Source organism: Pongo abelii, chromosome 3, assembly GCF_028885655.2.
Source record: "Pongo abelii isolate AG06213 chromosome 3, NHGRI_mPonAbe1-v2.0_pri, whole genome shotgun sequence".
Lineage (NCBI taxonomy): Eukaryota > Metazoa > Chordata > Mammalia > Primates > Hominidae > Pongo > Pongo abelii.
The window spans coordinates 168,650,869-168,676,026 of NC_071988.2; the positions used below are offsets into that span (position 1 = coordinate 168,650,869).

Below are 25,158 nucleotides of genomic sequence, written 5' to 3' on the forward strand. Positions count from 1 at the left end.
TAATTTCAAGCACCCAGTTGTCTTTTTTCCTTTCTATGCTTAGGACTACCAGTTAGGAGAGTACCTTGGACAGACAAAAATGAACTGCAGTTGACTCTTGAACAACACAGGTGTGAACTGCATGAGTCTACTTAATGTGAATTTTTTTCAACCAAATGTAGATCGAAAATACAGTATTTGAAGGATTGGGAACACGCCTGAAGGAACAACTGTATTTGGTATTCATCCTCCTTTCTAACTTCCTCTGTTTTCCTGTTTCTCACCCCACTGCAATTCCTCTCTTATATGCCTTTATTTTAGAAACTATTAAAACATAAAATTCTACCAGTCTTGGCCCTTATGTTCACTTTAACAAGTGAAATTTTAAATCACTATGAGAACTATCACTTCAGGCCTACCTTTTCCAAATTAGATGGAATTGTCCCCTGACCCCTCTGTCCAGCCAGCCTTTATAAGAAAACACTGTTCCAGTTCATTTGTTTTAAAAAAGTTTAAAGACCACTGTAGAGTCACATAGAGTTGTAGGAAATAATACAGAGTGATCCCATATACCCTTCACTCCATTTTATCCCAGTGATGACTTTTTTCATAATGATAGTATAATATCACAATCAGGGAAATGACATTGATATATACCCACTGGCCTTATAAGTACTGTGTGCTAACCAAATAAGTGCTAGTATTTGATAGTGCAGTAGAGAAATTATAGATAATAATTATATATTTCAAACTAGCTAGGAAATTGTAGTTAATAATCATTTATTGTATATCTAAAACTAGCTAAAAGATTTGTAATGTTCCCAACACAAAGATAAATGTTTGAGGTGATATATATCTCAATAACCTTGATTTGAGCATTATACATTTTATACAGGAATCCAAATGTCACAGGTAACCCCCAAATATGTATAGCTATTATATAGCAATAAAAATTTATAAATTTCACCGGCCTTATTCAGATTTCACCAGTTTTACATGAACTTGTGTGTGTGTGTGTGTAAGTTTTATGCTATTTTATCACATGAATATATTCACGTAGCCACCACTGCAATCAAGATACAGAAAAATTCCATCATACAAGGATGCCTCATGATACTCTTTCCTAGTTCGTTTTTTGTTTGCTCCTTAAAAAAGAAAAAAGAAAATGATAAAGGAAAATCTTTTTTTTTCTCTTTTCCTCGGGTAAAAGTTCTTCCTTGGGAAAAATTCTGCAATATTTTGGCATCTCTTCTCTACCCCTTTGGTGCACCTCCTTTAACTTGAGCACTTGTATTTCCCTGGCAATTTCCTCAGCTAAGTGATAGAAAAAAAGGAGTTGACTAAATTAATTCATACTTATACATAGGTGTGAATGACTCAAACATCATTAACTCTGGCAGAGGAAGTTGCAGTTTTAAAAAGAAAATGTTTGTCAGCCCCATATCATTTCTTCTAAACTATATTTTATGCAGTTTAATAAAGTGCAGTAAGATAACTCAGACAGTGTGTGGCAGGAAAATTTGGGGACAAGGGTTATAAAATAAAAAGCCAGCTTCCTTGTCTTGAAATCTAACCTTTGATATTATGATCTCTTAATCTTTTAAGTGGGTACTGGTTTTTATCTTTTTTTTTTTTTTTTTTTTTTTTTTTTGGTCTACTGTACCTTTGTGTTTTCTAGAAGCTCCATGGCTTTTTCACAATAAGTGTGGAAGAGATGAAAAAAGGAAGAGGGAAATGTGCAGCAGCAGATGTGATCCTGGTAAAGGGAACTGCAGCTATTTCCATTCCACCTTGTTATCACTTTCTTCATAATGCCCAACCTTCAGAACCAATGTATTATGCAAAGAACTCTTCCAGTATATTCCATTAGGTGTGCCTGCTAGATATAAAATTATATTTCTGCTCTTAAAGACCTTACTATGTAAGGAAATAAGACTTACAGACATTGAAATTATATAGTGCTGTAAGTCTGTATAAATGGCTAAAAATTTAGTCCAAAAACATTAATCCATTACATAAATACTGAGTGTCTTTTATGGGCAAAGCCTTGTTCTAGGTGCTAGGGATACAGCAGCCCATAATACAAAATCCCTGGCCCATTGCAGCCTACATTGTATTTGGGCAACGGGAAGACAATTTGTAATGAAATAAATAAATAAATGAATTTCAGATAGTTGTAAGAACTACAAAGGAATACAACCAGGAGAAGCTTCATATAAGAACTCTATAATAACTCTATCTTCATGTAAGAACTCTATCTGTATTTTAAAGGAATAATAGAATTGGGGAAGCTGGAGCAAGTCTGGAAATGAGAATAAATGATACAATGAGAAAGAAGAGAAAGCTTTGCTAGGATACATAGATGCAGCAATGTTCAATAGAAAGTGTGCTTTAAAAAGCATTCACAGTTTTCTGTTCTTGCGATAGTTTACTGAGAATGATGATTTCCAATTTCATCCATGTCCCTACAAAGGACATGAACTCATCATTTTTTATGGCTGCATAGTATTCCATAGTGTATATGTGCCATATGTAACTAACCTGCACATTGCGCACATGTACCATAAAACCTAAAGTATAATAATAATTTAAAAAAAAGCATTCACAGAATGTTTGTCTAGTAATGTGGACTAAGTTATCGCAGTTTCAACTGATGTATTAAGGAACAAACTTTCAAATGGCAATTTATCTTTCTGATTTCAAAGAAAGTATTTAATTGTTGTTGAGAAGGTAAGGCAGGTCATTCATTTTCATCCCTTTGTTCTACATGCACATAACAATAGTCTTTTGCAGGACTTTAAAAAAATTCATAGTTTTTGTCTTTCTACTTTCTGAGCACCTCAACATGTTTGGTGAAATTTGCCACATTCAAGATGGTGCAGGTGGCTGCCTCGTTTTCTGTTATTCCAAGTTTTCAAGACTTTATTCAGCGTTGTTCCTGTGCCTAGGGAAAGGAGAGGAAGTATTTTTCTTTCTCCCTCTGGCACAGCACCACGCATGCACAGCTCAAACTACTATGACCAGATCACACAGGTCAGTGACATGAATTTAAATGGGCCTCTGCTCTCTGGCTGGTGACCTTAACTACCACTATTTCTGTGTAAAAAAAACAAACAAGCAAAAAAAAAAACACCATAGAAGCCATCATATGAAACAAGTTCTAGAATGTAGCCTATTTGAGATGGGAGTTTTGCAATTTTGCAAAAACTTCAGTGAACACGAATCTTTTTTTTTTCTTATTTTTTTTTCCTCTGTACCTATTCCTTTCTCTGCTTGCCACCCTTCCCATTGTTCTTTCTTCCTGAGTTAACTCAATATTTGAAGCAGTAAGGACTCCTTCTCTGAAGACATAGACCAGGCCTTGGAAGAGTCTTGTGAAATAATGAAATCTTCCTCTGGGTGTTCAAATTTTCTCCGAACATCATAGGCTTTTGAGCCTGGCAGGTGTTCTACTGAGCTGACTGATGGTGCCAGGTGACTTAATCTCTCTGGGCCTGTTTCCTCAGGTGCAAAATGGAAATGAATAAAGCCTACCTTGAAGGGGTGTTACAAGGTTCCAATAAGATTAGGTATGTAAAATACTGTCTAAGGATTTGAACAAAACAACTGCTTAATTTGCCTTAGTGCTTATCTAACCTAGTTGTTCTCAAATGGGGGTTATTTTGTCCTTGCCAGATGGCATTTGGCAATGTCTGCATATGTTTTAGGTTGCTATAATTATTGGGGGGGTGCTACTAGTATCTAGTGAGTCAAGTCCAAGGATGCTGCTAAACATCCTACAATGCACACCATAGTCTTCACCATAACAAATAATTATGCAGCATAGTGTCACTGTTGAGAAACCCTCAGCTGGCCTTTTCTTGAACAATTTTCATGATAGGAAATTATTTCCTAGGGAGGCTAGCCATTCAATCACTGGAGAGTTACCTGAGAAAAAGATGGGTTCAGCTCAGGCAAAATCTGTAGCTCTCACTTGCTAGCCAAGGTTGTGCTTTGTGAGACAGCAAAATAAGCCCATTCCTCTTCTTGTGACAGTCCTCCCAATATTGAAAGGTGGCTGTTTTCCCTCCCCAAACCCCACAGACTTATAGAGAGTCATGCAGGACACTCTGAAATAAATGAGAATGAAACCCCTAGAGGTTAGCCATATTTGGATGCTTTGTTTCCAGTTTTGTCTACAAGTCTAAGAGAACCAGAAGAGTTTAAATAAACCCACCTAGATCAAAAATTGTCTATAAAACCATAAAGAGCATCAGACAGATTTCTCTGTTAACAAGAAGTTATGAGTCCTTTGCCCAGGGTACATTTTTTACCCGTTTCTTCCTTCCCCACCATAAAAAGTCAGCATAGCTAATATTGTGTTATACATCCCCGACACAAAATCCAAACTGTGTCATTTTATAACAAAAGTTTAGCACTGTTCTCCATGTAGTGCATTACTTTGAAGAAAAAAAGGGCAAAGATACAGATTTATACTTATGCAACGAGAAATACAGAAATAAAAAATCAAGTTTGCCATCTTGAGCTTGAAATCATTGTCAAATCTTATTGGAAATACATTTATTCTGATTTCTGGCAATCTAACCCCCTTTAGCCATTTCACAGTTGGTGAGCAGAGAGGATGTTTCTGCCTCATTTACAGTGTCTGAACATGATTCAGACAATCAACTGCAACATTAGTCAAAGGAATCAGTGGCTAATGATTTCTGACAAGCACTGCAGTAACAGGCTGAGGACCAGACTGGGCAGCCATAGCATTCAGGGATGTTTTAGAGGAGCCAGCAAATAGGCACTGGTGGAAGATAATACACATGAAGGCAAATAGCAGTGGCCCCACATCACTTAAAGGCTGTTACATACTTTATGAAAAGTATCTGACATGCAATAAAAACACTAATTCTTTTCTACAAATGTGTTATCTTGAATGGACACTGAGGACAATCAGGGATGTAGCTTTGTAAACTATAATACACAAAGGTGGTACATCTTTTGAATTCTGCTGAAACTATACTCTTAAATTGGGAATAGTCTGGCCTTATAATTATTAATATTGATCATTTGAGTATGTACACTTTCTCCCTGAAATCCATGACTCATCATTCAGAGTATCTCTCATACATTGACTGCTTACATTGCCCAACACCTGAAATGGAGGCTGTATGGTCAACGGCAGGAAGGGCTGAGTATTGCAAGACATGAACACTAGTTTCTCTTCTGCCATGAGCTCATTGTGTGACTATGGGCAAGTCACTTGTTACCTTGTGCTTCAGTTTACAAGTCTACTAGATGATGGAGATGAATCAAATGGTCTCAAATTCTCCATTCCAAAAGTATGACTTGGATTTTGGAACTCTACATTGATATCTTTAATAATCAAACATATGTCATAATTGTTTTCAATAATTTATCTTTGGCTTCAAAATTCCTGATCAATTTACTTTATCTCTTTAAACTTTCTCTCTAAGAAGCTAAGGCATAAATCACTGTATTTGATTGAAATTTTATTTTCATACTCTCTCCTCATTTGATAAGTCCTGCAGAGTTTTAGGGAACTGCTTTTTTAAAATGTCCCTACATTAGAATAAATGACAGAAAGGAAAGCTCAATTAACAATGCTATTTGGTTAACATTAAACAGCAGTTAAACGTAATAACTGTACAAACATGGCAAATTTTTGTTTTACAGTCAGAAGTTCTTAATAATTTGATGAAAATCAAGATTAGCCTTAAATATAATAGCCTGATTAAGAATACCCAATTATCTTTCCCATGCTAAGAGTTTACATTGTATTTTCAAAAGCTGTAAAAACATAAATATATCAGAAAAATTTCCAAGAATCTTTTTTCATCTAAAACTCTCTCTTTAAACATCCAATATCCAGATGGCTCTGAAACCTCAAAGTAGTGAAACAAAATTTCATATACAGTTAGAAATAAAAGTTTTCCTCAGTAGTAAATTGGAACATACAGCTCAAAACTGCCATTTCCTAAATTGGTCATTATAGTTTTGTATTACCTTAATAAGATACATATTGATGAAGAGTTTTTATTCTAACTCTCAATTGTTACTGTACTATAAATCAAAACGTGGAATATTTATCCTGTACAGCCCAATCACAGTGTGAGTTATATTTACAGCTCCTTGAAAGAAAAATTTCCTAGCCCTTAACCTTCTTTTTTTGTGTTTATTTTTATTTTTATTTTAGAGATGGGGTTTTGTCATGTGGCTTAGGCTGGTCTTGAACTCCTGGGCTCACGCAATCCACCCGCCTTGGCCTCTCACAGTGCTGGGATTAGAGGCATGAGCCGCTGTGCCCAGCCCCCAGCCCTTAACTTTTTGCTAAGGAAATCCATTGGAGATCTTGGGTTATATTTTGCTAGGAAGCCTTGAACAATGAATAGCCAATTCATTGGCAGTCCAGCAATCTGTGAGGCAGCCTGATACAAAAATTCTGTGCAATGTAAGATTAAAGCGATTAGTTTAGGGCCATCATGTCCTCTTAGAGAGTTCAGAGCAGCTGAGTCGTTAGTAATGGCAGAGGTGGGAGGGCACTCAGACATAAAGGAACAGCAAGAGACCAACTGACTCGTGTCAGCAGAGTGAATCGATGGACTGCTGCTGCTGTGGAGGGGGAAATAAGAAAACTCAGCCTCTCGTCTTCCAGGGGTCTTCCAGTTCCCAAGAATCTTTTGGTCTGTGTGAGGCCCAACTGTTTGCTTCTCCTGGGAATTTGTAGGATTAGGATTTCTCTCCTTGCCACAGCAATCTTCACAATCAACTCTTGTACTTGAGGTAGTCTGAATGAATCTCTTTCTTGAACCTCAAGAATAAAACAGAGAAGCACTGAGAGATAAAACAGCTGCCTTAGAGTTAAGGCGGTAAACAGATAACTTCAAGGCCTTTTCCTTCCATGTGTATCAGTGAGACACAATATAGGTTGATTGTTTCAGCCTGTGTCTACTGGCAAGAGAAATAGGCCAGTAGACACAGGTTACATACAATGATTAGTGACATCCTTGTCAGAAAAGATACGACAGAAAGTAAGTTGCTTGTGTATTTTTTTATTAATAAATTCTCACACTTCACTTGGTTATGTTTCTACGAGGATTCAAAGTGAGTGGGACAAATAATTTCATTATACCTATAACATAACCAATAATAGCAGTTATCAGTTATTTATGGAAACTAAAGATGTTGGTGGCAAACTGAATCAAATAAAGTGCCAGTCAAATCTAACTTGACCAAACAGCTATTGTCACTTGCTTTGCCAATGCAGAAATGTCAATATCTACAACTAGATTTACAATGTGCAGGACTCTAGGAATCTCACCCCAGCCGTACAGACCTTTCACTAAGGAATGGGCCCAGCTCTCTCTGCCTCCAGGCCCTTGTTAATTGCAGGCCCCCCTGCCTGCATTATTCTTTCTCATTTTACTCCTACTCTTCCAGTACTTGTACACACAATCTCACACACACACACACACACACACCACTTCTTTGTGCTATTCTAGCACTCACCACATTATGAAACATATCTACTTATTATTTGTCTCCTTCTAGTTAGACTGTAAGTGCCCTGAGGACAGGATCCATATCTGTTTTGCTCTCCATTGTGCCCCTAGTTCCTAGTCTTATGTTAACCTTGAATATTGTTGAATGACTATTGTAGAGCCCTTGGGAAGTACTAGTAGTACCTGTAGAAACATTAACATGGCTATAACAAACCATTGTATGTATTGACTTTTGCATTCTACCTCATTCAATAAAAGAAAAAAAAATGACACTTTATACCTATGGTAAATGAAAAGTGTATGAAAAATTTCAGTTAACAGCCAGTCCTGGAGAAATGAAGTATCAGCAAACAATCTTCATAGAAGAAGACTTACATGAAACGTCAGATTGACACAAGAGCCCCCTATCTAAAGGTGCATTTGGTTTGTTTGATCACATTCTCAGACAAATAAAAGTTTCCCCCATTACGAACCCAAGGGGTCATTATGCTAAGTGTGGACAGGTGGATCAGAGACTGAACCATGTTACAATAGTCCTGGTATTTGGAATGATTCTTCTTATCTGTGGAAGAAATATAAAACATTTTTTCTTCCATTTACTCCAGAATAATAAGAGGCAAATACAGTTTCTATCCTGATAAGTACCAAAATGAGGCAGAGAAGCTGTGAAAAGTCACTAGCATGGTGACAAGTCTCTCAACTTCTCCCCAGTGGCCACCTAACCTTCTTCCTTTTGGCCACCTTGAACAAAATGGTTTCTGGCTCTGCAGAAAAGGATCAGGGGGTGTTTTACATTTGTGGGTGACTATCTAGAAGGTTTTAATAAACACTAATCCTACAAAAATTTCTATATTTCCACATGAACTGATTACCATGAGGAAATCTCTCTCTCCGCTGGCAGCAAAGCCATCATCTATTCATCATACCTCTTACTGGATTTCTTTCTCATTTAAGGTAGGATTCAATAAAATTTCATTGTAGTTTCCCTTTCTCAGAAATCCATGAAAGTCTTGAAAAACATGTTGAGCATATTCTGTCTGTACAATTTGATATCCTTTCCACCTCAGGCCATTATTCTGGTAAACTCGGTAAACCCTAATTTAGATCCACGATGTAATGCTTCCATATCAGGCTGTGTGAACACGTTCCTTTAAAATAAAACATGGTAGGAAAGTCTTCCACTGAATGCTTTCACACAGAAGAAGCTTCGTCTATTGCCCTTTCACAGTGATAGAAGAGACAAGAAAACAATTTATGAGTCATTTCCATTCTGACAGGAGCGACAATGACTGGAAATGCGATGCCTGCCAAGAGCTTTTATCAAGTAGGTTATAACAACTAGTAATAAGTGTAAATAATAAATGTCTGGGATCTTAGGGGAAGCGGTGGCAATAGGAAATGATTTTTGGTATTTCTGATGGGGTTCTGCTACTCTTGGAATTCCCTGGCTTCCCAGTAGAGTTTTGGCCTGACAATAAACAACAGTTTAGTACTTTATCTAATCCCAGCCAGGAGGTGAGTTCAACAGCAAGCTTTTGCAGATGTTCACATTCAATAATCTATCCATAATTGATGAAACAGGGAGGTCAGATGTAATGGCTGCTACTATTCCAGCAACAAATAAATGGTTATTGACAAAACAAGCCAGTGTGGTGCAGAGTGCTGAGCAGTGACAGGCAGGAGCCAGCACTGAGGCAGAGGCAGGGAGGACGATGTGGCTCTTCATCTTGAGAATTCCTCAGCGAGCCATGTGCAGAAGGGCCACACTGACACAGAAGCAGATGGAGGTGACTTGTCAGGGAGAAGGGAGGCTGCTGAAGTACAAAAAAAGATGAAGACATGCCGAGGTGGAGAAAATGCTGAGTGAGCCACGGACAAGGCTGGGGACCAGGGTAAGTACAAATGCATCGAAAGTTCAGAAGTGCCTTTGAATGCTCGCACTGTGATCCAGATGTCTGAGTTGCTTTTATCACGCAACGTGTCTTCACTCATATACCTGCTGTCAAACTGTGCAGCCTGGGTAACTCCAACACCAAAGTGGATGCATGGGATGCTTTGGTGCCCAAATCCTCCCACTGAGGGAACTTCACAGGTATTGCATTTAACAGTGTGGACTGTGGATACCTTTTCCTCCCCTATGCATTTTTTTAAAAGTCCACAAAAATCACTTGTACAACTTTAACAATATTTTCAGATGAGCTAAATATACAAAATTGTAAAGCTACAAAGTTTCTCAACACTGGAACTAACCTGAAATAGATGCTGCTTAGAATCAAATGTACTGGAAAGAAATGTGAGTGGAAGGCAAAGTTTTCTTTAATAACAGAAAACACACATTGTACTTTCTTCACCTCAGCCTATGCAAAGAGTATAATAAAGCATTAATCGAGTATACTTTTATTGACTGAATAAAATTCAAGATATACTTCCACAAATAAGCAGCTGAAATCCTGTACTTCCATTCCAGTGCTAAGAAATAATGTTTTTACACAGTTTACTGTGTAATATTATAAGATGAAGAATGGTAGGATAAAATGGTAGTTATTATTGCTATAGGTAGTCATAAAGAGGCTTGGGATGGAGAAGTTTTAAATATTAATATTCATAAAATCACTTAAATCAATTTAACACTCTTTAGTGGTTTATTTAGATGTGTGATTTATTTTATTCTTTGCAACCAATGCCTTTGATCAGCTCTGAAATAACATACACGCTGAAAATAAAATGGCAAAACAAACTGCTGCTAGCATTCTTATAGTAAGCTTTAGGTTTTATAGCAGGAACTGTTATATTTGGTGCTTTTGAATTACTTATCAATACTTAGACATTGAGAATTACAGAGCCCAGGAGGAACAGTAGAGAACATTGCCAGTTGCCCTGCTTCCTCAGCCCTGCCATCCTCTCCATTTGGGAGGAACTTAGACCTGTCCCTGTCCCCAGGACTGCTCCTGTTCCTGGTCTGGCAGGGCAGAAAGTTGGCATCACATCAGTTTGCCATGGATCATATAATGTTTTTAACCTTTGTTAAAGTGACTGGACTTTTGTCCTGTCCCTTGAGACCAAGCATGCATCCCAGGGTACATCCCAGCCTGGGGAGCTATATTCCAGTCTTGTTCTTCTTGCCTGAATCTCTATCTTGGTGCCTAACCTGTTCCCTACTGACTGCGAGTCTGGAGACCTACCCTGCTGCCCTCAGTATGCCTGAGTCAGCAGTCTCACCCTTGAGCCCCAGTCCCTGTAGCTTGGTGCTTGTCACTTGCCAATGGCAGTTACTACCATTTATAGTGCAAAACTACATGTGCAGGATGTCTTATATTCATAGTGCATTCAATCTTCACAGAACCTTGAAATATATATTAATATTCCCATTGTATATCTGAGAGAAATACAATACAGGGAAGCTGAGTGCCTTGCTCTGGAGTACACAGTGAATTGGTGAAGGAGAAAGGATTTGAATTGGGTTCATTGGACTTCGAAACCCATGTTCTTCAGCACTGTGATATGCTTGCAGCTGCATCACACTGAGCATGATTGTGCTGACCTTGACCTTCACCTACAGCTCACTGCGTTCTGCCCCAGTTGCCAGAAGCTATCCTCCACTCACATACAGGGACATTCATCGCAGCCCAGTGTCTGATGTTCTAGACGTCAACCTCACACTTGCCTGGTCACAGTGTTGCCTGTTAGCAGCTGCTATTTTTTCATCATGCAGCTTAATGATTAGAGGTAATAATAGCCAATATTAACTTAGTATTTTTAGGTCATTCCTTGGCCTGAAATGAACCCCTTTTCACTTAGAAAAAAAAAAAAGCCATGCTTGAAAATGACCTCCAAGGTCAGCTATGGTCCCACTCCTTATCTCCACTCTTCTCCCCTTTTGCTTTTCTCCAGCCTTACTGGCTCCAGTCCCCCAGGAAAACTGCCACCTTAAGGCTTTTGCCCTGGCCATTACCACTGCCTGGGTGTGCTTCCCTCGAGTATCTGCATGGCCCACTCTCTCACAGGCTTTCAGTCTTTCCTCAAAAGTCAGCGTCTCAATGCAGCCTTCTCTGATCACCCATTTATAATTCCCTCCACCCTATCTCTGGCCTAGGAACTCCTGACTCATTATTTTGTAGTACTTTTTTCCATAGTGTTTCTCATTGTCTAACATACTGTTTAATTCACTTGTCAATTATGTTTCATCTTCATTGTTAGTTTTCCCCAATGGGATGGAAGGTCCACAAGGACAAAGATGTCTGTCTGCGTTGTTTTTCTTTTTGTTTTGTTTTTGTTTTTATTTAGTAAGGTATGTATGACCTTGTTTGTTATCTATCATAGACATCAAGATGATCATAGTTAATACCAGTTTAAGCTTTACAGAATACTGTTTTAGGCCCAATATTGATATATTAAATGAAGGTATCAGAGAATCTTGTATTTATGGCATCAGGTTATAAAGATCTATTCAAAACCATTTTTGTCAAAGTTTAAACACTGGAACAAAAGTCAAATTGTTTCTAAATGAGACACAAAATGATTCTTGCTAATAGTACAAATTTTGTCCCATGGGTAATACTACTGTCTTTTTCTTTTTTAAAAAAAATTATTTCGATTTTTATTTTAGATTCAGGGAACACATGGGAAGGTTTGTTAGCTGGGTATACTGTGTGATGTTGAGGTTTGGGGTATGGATGATCGTGTCACCCAGGTAGTGAGCAGAGTCCCCAGTAAGTAGTTTTTCAGCTCTTGTGCCTGTCTGCGTTGTTATTGCTGTACCCAAAGCATCTAAAACAAGACTTGGCAATATGTGCTCCAAAACTATGTTCTTAAGACTACATGTGTGAGCTAATTTAATCTTCTTAACACCCCATGAGTTGGCATTATTATTATTCTTGTCTCTTTAAAGGTGAGGAGACAAAAGCACATAGAGATGAAGCCACAGGGCCAAGGTCATACAACTGGTAAACGGTCAAGAAAGGATTCACATTTGAGCCATCTGACTTCAGAGACAGCATACTTATTGAGCCCTCTCTTCCACCCCATTGACAAGTAGCTGCCTGACAATGCCACCATGCAGGCTGGGCTCCAGCTTCTGGATCTTTTTGGTGCAACCTGTCCTATTGTGGATTGACCAAGATTACAACAATGGTGTCTTGCAACAGTGTCCATAAGGGAACTGAACAAAGTTTAATGACTTGTCCAAGGCCAAGAGCTTGGTGACAAAAACCACAACCAGAATCCAGGATGTCTGATTCCAAATTTGGTGGTCTTTCTGGTATTTTCAAAACCCATTTTGAAGATCCTAATGATTATTTGGCTAATACTTTCCCATTCCCATGTAACATATTACAAAAACAATTAAGAAGTAATTTTGGCTTTGAAACCATGTGACAAATATTCATGTTTATTTACACAATATTTTCAATGGAAAATGTTTGTTTTTTAATATCTATGATATTATAAATGTATAAAATTGAGATATAAACGATCATTCTGCTGTAAGCTAATATAAGCTCACAGGGAAAATGAATATGTTTAATTAAATTTAGGAAAAATGTATAGTTAAATCATTTGCATTACAACAATAAGGACCAATAAACGTACCTTTTTTTTACTATTCCATTGGAATTTTCATCAATATGCTATATTAACATATATCATCTTCATTTTACAAAGCAAGGGGTGCTGAGAGATTTGTCTGTGATCTGTTAAGCCAGCTGTGGCAGCAAGAATAGCATAATCCTTGCACTAACCCAGCAAATCATACTTTTACTATTCTGTAATTTTCACTAACATGTATTGAGGAAGCAGCATATGCCAGACATAGGTCTAAGTGCTTTCTGTATGTTAACTCATTTAATCCTCACAACCACATTATAACTTAGATGCTAGAGTAATCTTCATGCCGCAGGTGAAGAAACTGAAGCACAAGATGGGCTAAATAACTCACTCAAGGCTTCAGGATTAGAAGTGGCAGGAACAGGATTTGGAGTCAGGCACTGTGATTCCAAGGGACCAACCTCCTAATCACCAGATCATAATCATATTGTGACAATGGTTGAGACGGCAACAGAGAAAATTAAGATTGATGAAAAGGATCCTGTCCCCCTCCTCTTCTTTCATTTTATCCAAAATTATAAGCATCTCCCCTACCAGATCTTTCAACTGAAAATCTAGCAATCAGCACTTTCACATGCTCTTTCCCTTGCATTTACTGAGTTGCTAGTAGATAGCAAATTTGCATCTGCAGCAAGAAGAGACTGAGGATTGTAGGTATAATACACTGATTACACTGCTTTTAGAAAAGAATAATATTACTTTTTCTTTTTACAAGTGCCTTAATTTTAGAGCTGGACATATTTCACTGTCAGAAAAACATCCAGAGAAAACAAGGCAAATTCAGTTAGGAAGTTACATCATAACAAAGGAAGAATCCATGGTATCCCATTATCTATAATAATGGAGGGGAAGAAGGAAATGGAAATAAGAAATGGAAAGTAAGAATTCCTGACATCTTTTTCTCTGGAGAAGCTACAAAGCAGTGGGTCATTTCTAGCCTGATGCCACTTACATCTTTGGTTTTTTGAGATGGAATCTTGCTCTGTCACCCAGACTGGAGTGCAGTGGCATGATCTCAGCTCATTGCAACCTCTGCCTCCCGGGTTCAAGCGATTCTCCTGCCTCAGCCTCCCGAGTAGCTGGTACTACAGGCGTGAGCCACCTCACCCAGCCCACCATTTGCATCTTCTACTTCTGTGTCCTGTTGTGCTTTTCTCCAAACTGTGCTGATTCCCAACTGGTCCAGCAGCAGAGGGGTGATTTCTTTTTTAAGCTTCAAGTGTTATTCAATAATAATTTCCACTGGACAAGAATAACAAAATGTTATTAATGCCAATAAGTAGTTCATTAAGTGGAACAGATGAGAATGTTATTAAACATTTATATGGGAAACTTGTGACGAGGCTCAACAAATGAGTTTAAAATCATCTTACTGACAACTCTACCAATTACAACAACATCAGTAGTTACAGGCATGGGCTCCTGTCTGGCTCTGCATCTGCTAGATTTGTGACCACAGGCTGACTAGTTAATGGATGTCTCAGCCTTCTTTTCAAACAGCTTCTCCCCCAGTAGCCCTACTCAGAACAGTTTCACTCCTGCAACGCTCCTACTCCAGCCTGGCTGGATGCATTTTGCTGCCCTCCCAGGCCTTTACTCTTGCTGCTCCCGCTCCAATGAGGGAACAACAGCTTTCCTGTTGCTTCTCTAGCTCTTGCTCCCTATTATAAGAATGGCACTGGTATATGTCTCTTTTCCATGTGGATAATGCAGTCTTGCACTATAGGAACAATCTACCCGACCAAAAAGAAACTTCCCAGACCTATTATTCAACACTGTGCACTAAACTGAAGTTTAAAACATCATCAACATAATTATTACCATTTCTGATCATAGGGACTTTGGACAAAATTACTCAGGACTTCAGAATCTATATAGCTGTATTTTTCTCCCTATTTTATTGTTTTTGCTTTATAATTTATACGATTATTTTTTACTTGATGAATTAATTTTTAAATTCTTTTATTACTTGTTAAGCATTTAATAATTTTCTTTAATGTTGTGGGTTGAGATAAGCTGTTGAAGTGACTAACCTGCTACAATCAATCCTACACTAAAGATTTTTACTATGAACAACCTATGTAAAACCTATTAAAAACATTAATTAAAACCTTTAAATTTTAATGGAATGGAAAGATATAATAGTTTACTTTTTAAGTAGTTTTTCTTTTATTTTTTATTACAAAATCAATATGTGTTAATTGTAGAAAATGTTGAGAATACAGATACCAATCTCCCCCAAAAACAGAAAAATTAAAGTCATTCATTATTCCAGCTTCTACAGATAACCACCAAAAACAGTTTGGTAGTTCTAGCATTTTCATATATTATTTATGCACTACATATATATGTATTTATATATAAGTAGGGTCATAATGTACAATGTTTTATAACCTGATTTTTTATTCAACATATCAGTAATACTTTTATTGTTATAAAATGTTTATTCATTTTGTAATTTTTATTGGCTGCATTGTATTTCAGCACAGGATACCCAACAATGATTTATTCAATTTGATATTACTTTACATTTACTTTTTTTCTGAATTTTTCACCATTCCAAACAGCATTTATAGCATTGTATACAGAGGTTATAGCTAAATCTCTGTATATATTAACGATTTTATGAACAATATTACAGCTCAATATTTGCACACATTACTAATTATTTCCCTTAGGTAAATTCCAAAATGAGCAACTCTTGAGTCAAAAGATGTGCAAAATTTAAACCTTAAAACAAAGCTATCATTTACTGAATGCTTACTAAGTGCCAGGCACATTACTTCTTTATCTTGTTTAATTGCCGCAGCAACTTTATCATTCCTATTTTTCAGATACAGAAAAGGAAGCCTACAAGCTAAGTGACTTGCATTCTGTCAGTGACTTGCACTGACAGAGTGGCCAAGGGCTGCTCAGGCCAGCACCTGGGATCTTCTGTTTGATGGCTGGGCTCATGGTAAACTGGAATTCCAGGGAATTTTAGTGTCTCTGGAAGCAACTCTTAACCAATGAATGGTGGAAACTGGTGGATAAATACACCAGCTCCCTCATCTCTCCCCTGGGATAACTGATTTGTTTCTACACTGTTTCCTAGAGCGTTCCAGCAGGACTGATCCATTTGCCCACAGTAATAACTGGCTTGGCAATGCACCTTTTCTTGGCTTCCTTCTTTTGCCTGACTCCCTGGCTGATAGAATCCCTCCCAAATAAGCCACATGTACTCAATTCCACGTCTCAAACTCAGCTTCTGGGAAAACCCGAACCAAGTCATCAAGGTAGTGAGTTCAACAGTACAAAAGCATTCACCTATTGCTGCCCATGCTTTTGTAAAAACTCAAAGAATGCCTTGTAAGCTTTTACGAAATGTCCAAAAATGTGTATTTGAGCAAGAACTATGTGACACATTCGGGTTGCAATAAAAAATATTTTGTGACCAGGTTATTTCACGTTATTTATTTGGAAACTCTGGCACATAGAATCGAGTTAGCCATACTCCCTAGAGCAGGGCACACTTTTATCATTGGTCTGTGCTTGCCCCCTCAATTGTTCTTAATAAATTTTTCTCCTTCATCCTCCATCCTCACTCTTACTCCCTTTCCCCTCCATAAGCCCTCTCTAATGTGTCCCTAAAGAGTTTTTCTGGGACAGATATTCCCAGGAGTGGGCTGGTGTACCACCAGGAAATCACGTACAGAATTTCACTCACACCATCACTCTTGGAATGATAGCCACACCAGCTTACCCTCCGAACTGCAGTTCTTGTAATCTCACATCCTTGCCAAACTTTTACACTATTTGGCTTTCTAACTTTCTAATGTTTTGCCTCAAAGTCATGCTTTTGTGCAAAAGAATATTAAACTCCTCCCTTGAAATGCTCACAAAAGAAAGCTGTTACACACATCTATATAATCAATCCTTGATTGTTCAGGTGCCAAATGCCATGTTGTGGATTAGTTGGTTCCCTTATCTTCTTTCTCTTTTTCTATTCTCGGCCATCATCTTCATCATTAAAAACAATGAATAAGGGGCCAGGCAAGGTGGATCATGCCTGTAATCCCAGCAGCACTTTGGAAGGTTGAGACGGGTGAATCGCTTGAGGTCAGGAATTCAAGACCAGCCTGGCCAGTATGGTAAAACCCTGTCTCTATTAAAAATACAAAAATTAGCCAGGCATGGTGGCTCATGCCTATAATCCCAGCAGCACTTTGGGAGACTGAGGCAGGTGAATCACTTGAGGTCAGGAGTTCAAGACCAGCCTGGCCAACATGGCAAAACCCCATCTCTACTAAAAATACAAAAATCAGCTGGGCATTGTGGTGTGCGCCTGTAATCCCAGCTATTCTGGAAGCTGAGGCAGGAGACTCGCTTGAACCTGGGAGGCGCAAGTTGCAGTGGGCAGAGATTTTGCCACTGCACTCCAGCCTGGGTGACAGAACAAGACTCCATCTCAAACAAACAAACAAATAAGGGTCAATAGAGGATAGTCATGGGAAAAAAATGGAGATTTAATCTTAAAGTCATTTCATTAGTTATTAATGAAACTTATGTGTTGATTAAGGGAGAAAGTTGAAATTACTGGGTAAAAGAGTTTTTTACAAGTATATGGATTGAATATTAGGAGTATGGTATTAATGCTATTTTTAAATCCTAGTATATGTTATTTTTATTGTGCACCAATTATACTGTATAATTTCTAAATGCAATGTTACTGTTAATTGTAGATCCATAATTACACCAAAGACACCTTTGAGAATGTTTTGGATAAGTTTTAATATATTTGATTACATTTTTTCTTTCTGAAGTTACCCCTTTCATCTCTTAGAGGAATTATATATAATTTGGCTAAATTTGTAATGATGAAGTATGACCCACACACTTATTCCTGTTTAACACATCTAATCCTATAATCTTCTCTGGGTTCTTCCAGGTGTAATGCCTCTTCTTCTTTCGCAGCCTCTAGATCAACGAGTGCTAACAGCTGTGCCATTGCCTCTAGGTCTGTCATACAATGAGTCTTGTGATGAACTATGCAGGTTGCTTTATTGCTCCAGCGAACATTTTCATACGCTAGGCCTTGAACTTTAAGGAGTATACATACATTATGTTCCATATGTCACTATTTAGTATAGTTGATTAGAGTACTCAATTTTCAGATTTTTGAACCTCATCCTTTTAGGATGCACTAAATAAAAAATTTATCCTTTCCTTCATTTTTCTCTCACAGTGAGTATCAGAACTTTTTGCACTGTTTCTTAAAATGTGAATACCTAGATACAAAAACTTCAGCTTTTTTGTAAAGAGCTACTGTAGCAGTACGTTTTAAAAAACGAATAAGTAAAATAATCATGAAGTTTTGGCCCAAGTGGTATTCTAGGTCTCAAGGGAAACTAAAACTAGCTTTCACGTTAAAAAAAATCAATAAATTTTATTACTAGAAAATTTGTATTTATATTAATTTAGGCCACAAACTTTCTTTCCTGACATAAAACATTTCTTTATTTGTAGGAAAGTTTATAAATTGTAAATTACTACTGTACAGATTTGTTTCAAAAAATAAATATTTTAATTTTTTTGAGCTTTCTGATTTTCTACATGCTTTTGTCATTTAAATGACAAATACTGTAATTTATATGACAAATACTATAATCATGGTAAAAAAAGAAACAGATGCATATTTTCCTAAACTGTAACATTATTAATATTATTCACTAATTAAAATATTATTAATATGTAAAAAAATTAGAGACATTTTAAAAAATTAAAAATGATTTAAAGATACTCCCCATTGATGAGGAAATGAAAAAATTCAATCTACTAAGATTCTATTGTGTGATCTTTACTACAGAAACTATGTTAAATTAGTACCATAAAGTTACCTGTTTCAATGTTTCAGAAAGGACAAAACTTTAAAGATTAAGATAACAATAACAAAATTATTAGTAAAACATTTTAAGTTTTCATAATTCCCCAAGTATTAAAACATATTTTTATTAAACTACCTAAAATGCTGTTTTCCAAGGAAGGCTATTTCCAAGTAACTATTCAAAATAAGATCAGATATGGAATACATTTTTATACTATGCCTTAAGTTATTGTATAATAATTCTGAATAAGACATTTTCTATACAATTTGTAAATAAATACATATTTTAAAATTAGAAAATATTATTTCCTTTTAATGTTGGTTTTAAAAAACCCTTTCTTTTGCATTTCAGACACTGAATATTTTGAATATTACTTAGCAAAACTTATGAAATGAAGATAAGGTAGACGCTGTTTGTGTACTGGTGGAAGTGTGTGTGTGTGTGTGTGTGTGTGTGTGTGTGTGTGTGTGTGGAGGGTAATGCTAAACAGAAAGAGGTCCGAGCCACAACAATTGGGGGAAATGGGATCTGTAACAGCTGCTCCTTTTAGAGTCCCCAAGAAGGAGACTGCCTGAGGTGGGCCACAGGACAAAAGGATAAAGCAGATGAAAACTCTGATGTAAAGCAGGAAAATGACTGCTGAGACCGCTGAGCCTACACCTGAATCATCTCAAGCTGAGTGGCGAGCCCTCTTTAGCATGCCTTAGAAGCTGGTGATGAACTACACACGACCAGGAGGCAAACTGGCTGCAAGCAGGCTTGTCTGCATGTTATGTATAATGATAACCAGCCATCCTCTGGGAGAAGGGGCCATGATTTCCTCTCTGGCAGCATCTGAGCTCCCCTCGGTTACCCAGACCATTAAACCAAGGATGGAAGGGTAAATTTTAGGTAAGGATTTCTAACTGGCGAGTAAAGACAACTTCTGTTTAATGGGCAATGAGTAGCTCTGATGTTTAAAGAAAGAAATAACCCAATTTTTAAAAAATAAATGTCATATTTTTAACCCAAAGAAAAGTAATTAATAAATTAATAATAAAATACTTTTCACAAAATGTTGGTTTATCTTCTTTCCATTATATAAAAATATGTGCCAATACAAAGATAAAATTTAGGTACTATGTAATTTACATATGATAAATAGTAAATTACAATTAAGAATAAAGAATGAAGTAGAGATTTTGAATGCATACTCAATAAATACTACCTACTACAGTATCATTGCTATCATTATCTAGTTATAGTTACATCAATCTGTAGTGATAATGGTATTTTACATTTGAGAACTGTTTATAATTTTAAGTGTAAACATACATTTTTAAATTTTGGTCTTCACAAAGACACAGTGAAGCTGCCATTAGTATTTTTATTTCACAAACGAAACTGAGCTTCCAAGAAGTTAAGTGACTACCCTAAGGTCACACAGCTAGTGCATGGCAGACAGGACTAAAATCCATGTCTTCCAGCTCCAAGGCTCATGTGCTCTTTCTGTACTGCAGTTACCTCTGATATGAACATTGTACATCCAAACCTACAGCCATTTCACATATTTGGCCACTTATAATTAGAATGCCATTGCTATGTATGACTTGACCTATATTCCATTAACATGCTCTTTATCATGTAATATATGTACATCAACTTCTCCTTCAAATACTTTTAACTGTGTAGACTTTACCAACACATTTAACATTTGTTCCTATGCTAACTAGGGGTTTGAAAATACCGTAGGTCTAGAGCAGAAGCCAGACATTGTGATTTCATAGATGTATGATCATCTAGCACTTTGGAAAAAAAATATTTTATGTATATTAATAGTAACATAATAGTTCTAGTTATCTGTGTGTTAAGCCCCATGCTACAAATTTCAGACACATATTCTTACTTAACTCTCACAAGGCTGTTCTGAGTTACAGAGTAGGATTATCCCCATCTTACAGAAAAGGAAACTAATGTTCAGAAAGGTTAAGTCAGTCACTTGTTCAATGTCACATGGTGAGGTGGTAGCAGATCTGGGATTCTATGCTTGATTAGTTTGATTTTAGAGCCCATCAATTAATGATGTTGTTGTCCTCTCACTCCAAAGAGTTGATAAATGTACTCTCTAAAAAGCATTTTGAGAGTGCCTTATCTGAGAAATGCTAGTACTTACTGCCTTTACTTCATACAAATGTCTAACAATCAAAGATTTGGTAGCAGATGTGAGCACCTATATGCATTCCAGGAAACTCTAATATCATGATGTCATATTAAACTGGCCCCAACTGTCATCTACATGCAGCCAGGAGATGATAGGGAAGAGTGAGAATGCAGATATGAAGAGGCCATTGCTCTTGTAGACAAACTGATTCAAACTACAGATAGAATAAATGTGGTGTCCATCAGAAAGATTCATCCTATTATTATATCCTGCAGACATTCAGAACTCTAGAGCTGAAGTATGGGAAATGACACAGAAAGGACCCAAAGGAACACTGAGTCTCAGACAGCCTCTCTCTTGATTCCTCCTTTGCCTTGGCTTCTTTGTTCTCATTTCCTTCCCCTCTTGTTTATTATTTTTTATTTACATTTTTTTCTTCTGACATACGCTTTTCAAGAATTTCTTACATATAGTGTAAGAAAATCTAAAATATGATTAATGCAAGTGTATTTGCTTTCCTTGCCTTTCCCAGACTATGAATTCTGGCATAACCCATTTGACACTCCTTTTTCTCTCAAACCAGTGTTATCCCTACTGGGTTCTATTACACACATAACAGTTATAATTTTTCAGAGGAATGGGTTGTGCAAAGTAGAGATAAGACTGCTGAAAGAGTCAAGATTTATTGACCTGAAAGAGAAAAGAAGTCAGGAGAGAGAGAAGAAAGAGGAGTGATAACAACATAGAAGTGGAATACAGCCGGGGAGTTTTGGGTTTAGGGAGTGACATAAAGATATGGGCTTCTGAATATCCTGTGATAGACAAATTTAAAAGTTGGAGAAATAGAAGAAAAGAGGATTTTAAGAAATAATGGTGCTGTGAGTTAAGATTATCTCTTTTACTGTTCTTTAAGGGTAATTAAGTAGAAATTAAAATTACTTTCAGTTTAGATTGCTGGATTTCTTTTCTTTTAATATGTCATCATACAAAGACTGAGCCACGGAGAACTCTGAGATTTATTTGAGTTGCATAATGGTTTCAGCAATAGACAGAAATGTGTCTTCACTTATTAAAGTGACCAAAGAAGAGATTAGTTTTTGGTTTGTCAGTATGAAATCTGCCAAGGTATTTGCATATCAGCTATATTATCACTTGATTTAAGAACCCACTGCTATAAACAATGGGTTGACTTTTAAAAGAGAGGTAAACTATATACAGAAAGCAACTAAGTGGAAACAACTGTAAGAACTCTCTCCCCCCAAAACTTTCTGTCAGCTAAACATTACAAAGCAAATAAATCATTGATAGAAATCGTTTCTCATACAGTACGGCTTTATCTTTGCTTACATTTATTGAGTTGAAAAAATGTATTACTTTAGTGAAACCCTAAGGATATATTATTTTACACACATGATACATATCCTCCATTGTTAATAAATATATATCAAATAAAAATTTTTGGAATATTTCTTCTGATACAGTAGTTCCTCCTTATATGTGGGGAATATGATCCAAGACCCCCAGTGGATGCCTGAAACTTCAGATAGTATTGAATCCTATATTCACTGTTTTTCCTATGCAGTCATAGGCAGGCAGCGTATACAGCATGGATACTCTCAATGAAGGGATGATTCATGTGCCAAATGGGACAGAGTGGAACAGCACGAGATTTCATTGTGCTACTCAGAATGGTGCATAATTGAAAACTTACGAATTTTTATTTCCAAAATTTTTCCGTTTAATATTTTCAGACTGTGGTTGACCACCAGCAACAAACCGTGGGAAGTAAAACCTCAGATGAGGGAAGACTATTTTGTATTACTTATTTGCAATTTTCTATGTGATGCTACTGGTGAGGCTGGACATATAGGTCAACCACATCTACAAGCTAACACTAATGTTAGAAGCATTCTAAACTGTTACAAAGATGCTAATGTATGTAAACATAGAGATGGCTACTGTTTTGTATATGGAATAAATAATAGTAATGGGGTGAATCCTGTATTTTAAAAGCAAATGAAGGCCGGGCACGGTGGCTCACGCCTGTAATCCCAGCACTTTGGGAGGCCGAGGCGGGCGGATCACGAGGTCAGGAGATCGAGACCATCCTGGCTAACACGGTGAAACCCCGTCTCTAGTAAAAATACAAAAAATTAGCCGGGCAAGGTGGCGGGCGCCTGTAGTCCCAGCTACGCGGGAGGCTGAGGCAGGAGAATGGCATGAACCCCGGGGGGCGGAGCCTGCAGTGAGCCGAGATCGCGCCACTGCACTCCAGCCTGGGTGAAAGAGCGAGACTCCGTCTCAACAACAAAAAAATAAAAATAAAAATAAAAAAAAAAAGCAAATGAAATATCAATCTGTTGAATTTTGTTTTCATAGTATCATTTTTAAGTTACAATATTGCAAAATAATAGAAAGCAAATAATTCTCTGCCTGTTTTAAAGATTGAATAAAGTTGGTGTTCCTAGAATCATTAAGTGCATTGATATATTTAGGGAGAAAGGAAATTCATACATAAAAACGAACGGCTAAGCAAGGCCATTCCTTTTCCTTAAAATAACTTTACGTTGGTATGTGGCTGGTCCAATTTTGCACAAGGCCTTAGATGTGATTCTTGGTAAAATATTTTTCTCTTTCAAATCTTAGGACCTTATAATATACCTCCTAAAATTTGGAATTTACCCTACTTAGAACATTTACAGGTCTAATTTGATGATGGCCAAAGGGAATTACGCTTTCCTTCCCCAGCACATGGCATATGCAGGTAGCATTCTCCTCGTTAAATGTCAGGGTCTCCATGACCTCTTGCACAGATTTATTAGTGTAACTATTTTTTCTCTTTACCAAATGCTCTTTCCTTACTAGTAGGTGTTTCAGCCCTAAATAAATCTGTTATTTGTTTTTAGTTTAGCTGTATTCTATCGTTCAGGAAAGAACCCTTTATCAACAAGGAATGAATCACCAAAGTTTTATTCCTATGCTTGTCCGCACATTCTTCTATTACTGTGTTAATACTTTACTGATAAATTAAAGCCTTTCCATTAAGATACATTAGCAAAATTTCAAAATTCCTTCTATTTCAGATTAATAGAATTATTGATTAGGAATATTCACTTGTGTTTATCCAAGTTTCTTTGAAAAAAATGTGTAAAAATCTTTAGATAGATGAATAACATTATTGGAAGGAAGAAAATTGTGAGAGATAGAAGTTGAATCCAGAGGCAAGATACTGAAAATCTGAAAATATTCCAATTCATCAATTTGAAATACAAGTGAGAAGATAAAATGGTATATGGAATTAATGACAACAATTAAAGATAGACTGAATATGAAAAGGAAAGGAAAACGCTAAATCTAACACAACAAAGCAGTTTCTGAGCCTTCTTACCTCTCTTCACAGCTACACTATGACAGGAACATCAGTAGTGCTTTAAAACAGGTGAAGACAATGTTGGTAACACTATGCAAGGTGGGAAAGTAGAATAAAAGAGGATCTTGAAAGAAAACTTTAAAAAATATATGTTGAATATTTACTTTGTGATTACATAACTGGTTAGATCTCCAATCAGGGAATCAATCCTACATATTTATTTATATTTTATCATTTTTTATATATATATGTATATATACACACAATATATTCACTAAATAAGGAGTGCTCTGTCCTGCTATAGATTTCTAACAGAAATATTGTAAGCTAGAAGGAATGCCATCACAGAAGACCCTGCAGATAGGAAGATATGTTGAAATTTGCAAGCAGATAATAGATCACTTATGAAACATGGTTACTTTCATCAGGTCCAGAAAGAAAAAAGTAAAAGGAGATTCAATTGAAAATTTGAAGAATGTCCTTTTAACTCAAAGGAAATAGAAAAAGTGGCTAAGACAGGACACTAAGGAGAGTGAAAAGACATTGCCTTCAAATCTGAAGTCAAAGCAAAGCTCTGTTCAAATGTTGTGCTTGGCTTCTGCAAGTCTGCAGTTCTGGGTGAGCTGTGTCCAAGAAGGCAACAATATTCTTCCACAAACATTCTGTCAAAATGTAGGCTCTGAAGAAAGTCTC

General features: G+C 36.8%; 1 protein-coding gene across 9 annotated transcripts in view; it reads right to left on the reverse strand.

The window, feature by feature from the left end:
* Nucleotides 1-25,158, reverse strand: part of TTC29 (tetratricopeptide repeat domain 29) — a 250,874-nt gene that overhangs the window by 140,190 nt on the left and 85,526 nt on the right. Inside the window, exon 9 of one of the 9 annotated variants that reach the window (XM_054554564.2) lies at nt 6,129-6,799. The exons of the other annotated variants lie outside the window; for them this stretch is intronic. Coding sequence (XP_054410539.1) covers nt 6,488-6,799 — 312 coding nt within the window. The 3' untranslated portion in view covers nt 6,129-6,487. Of the gene's footprint in view, nt 1-6,128; nt 6,800-25,158 lie in introns of those variants that run through there. 9 annotated transcript variants of the gene reach the window in all.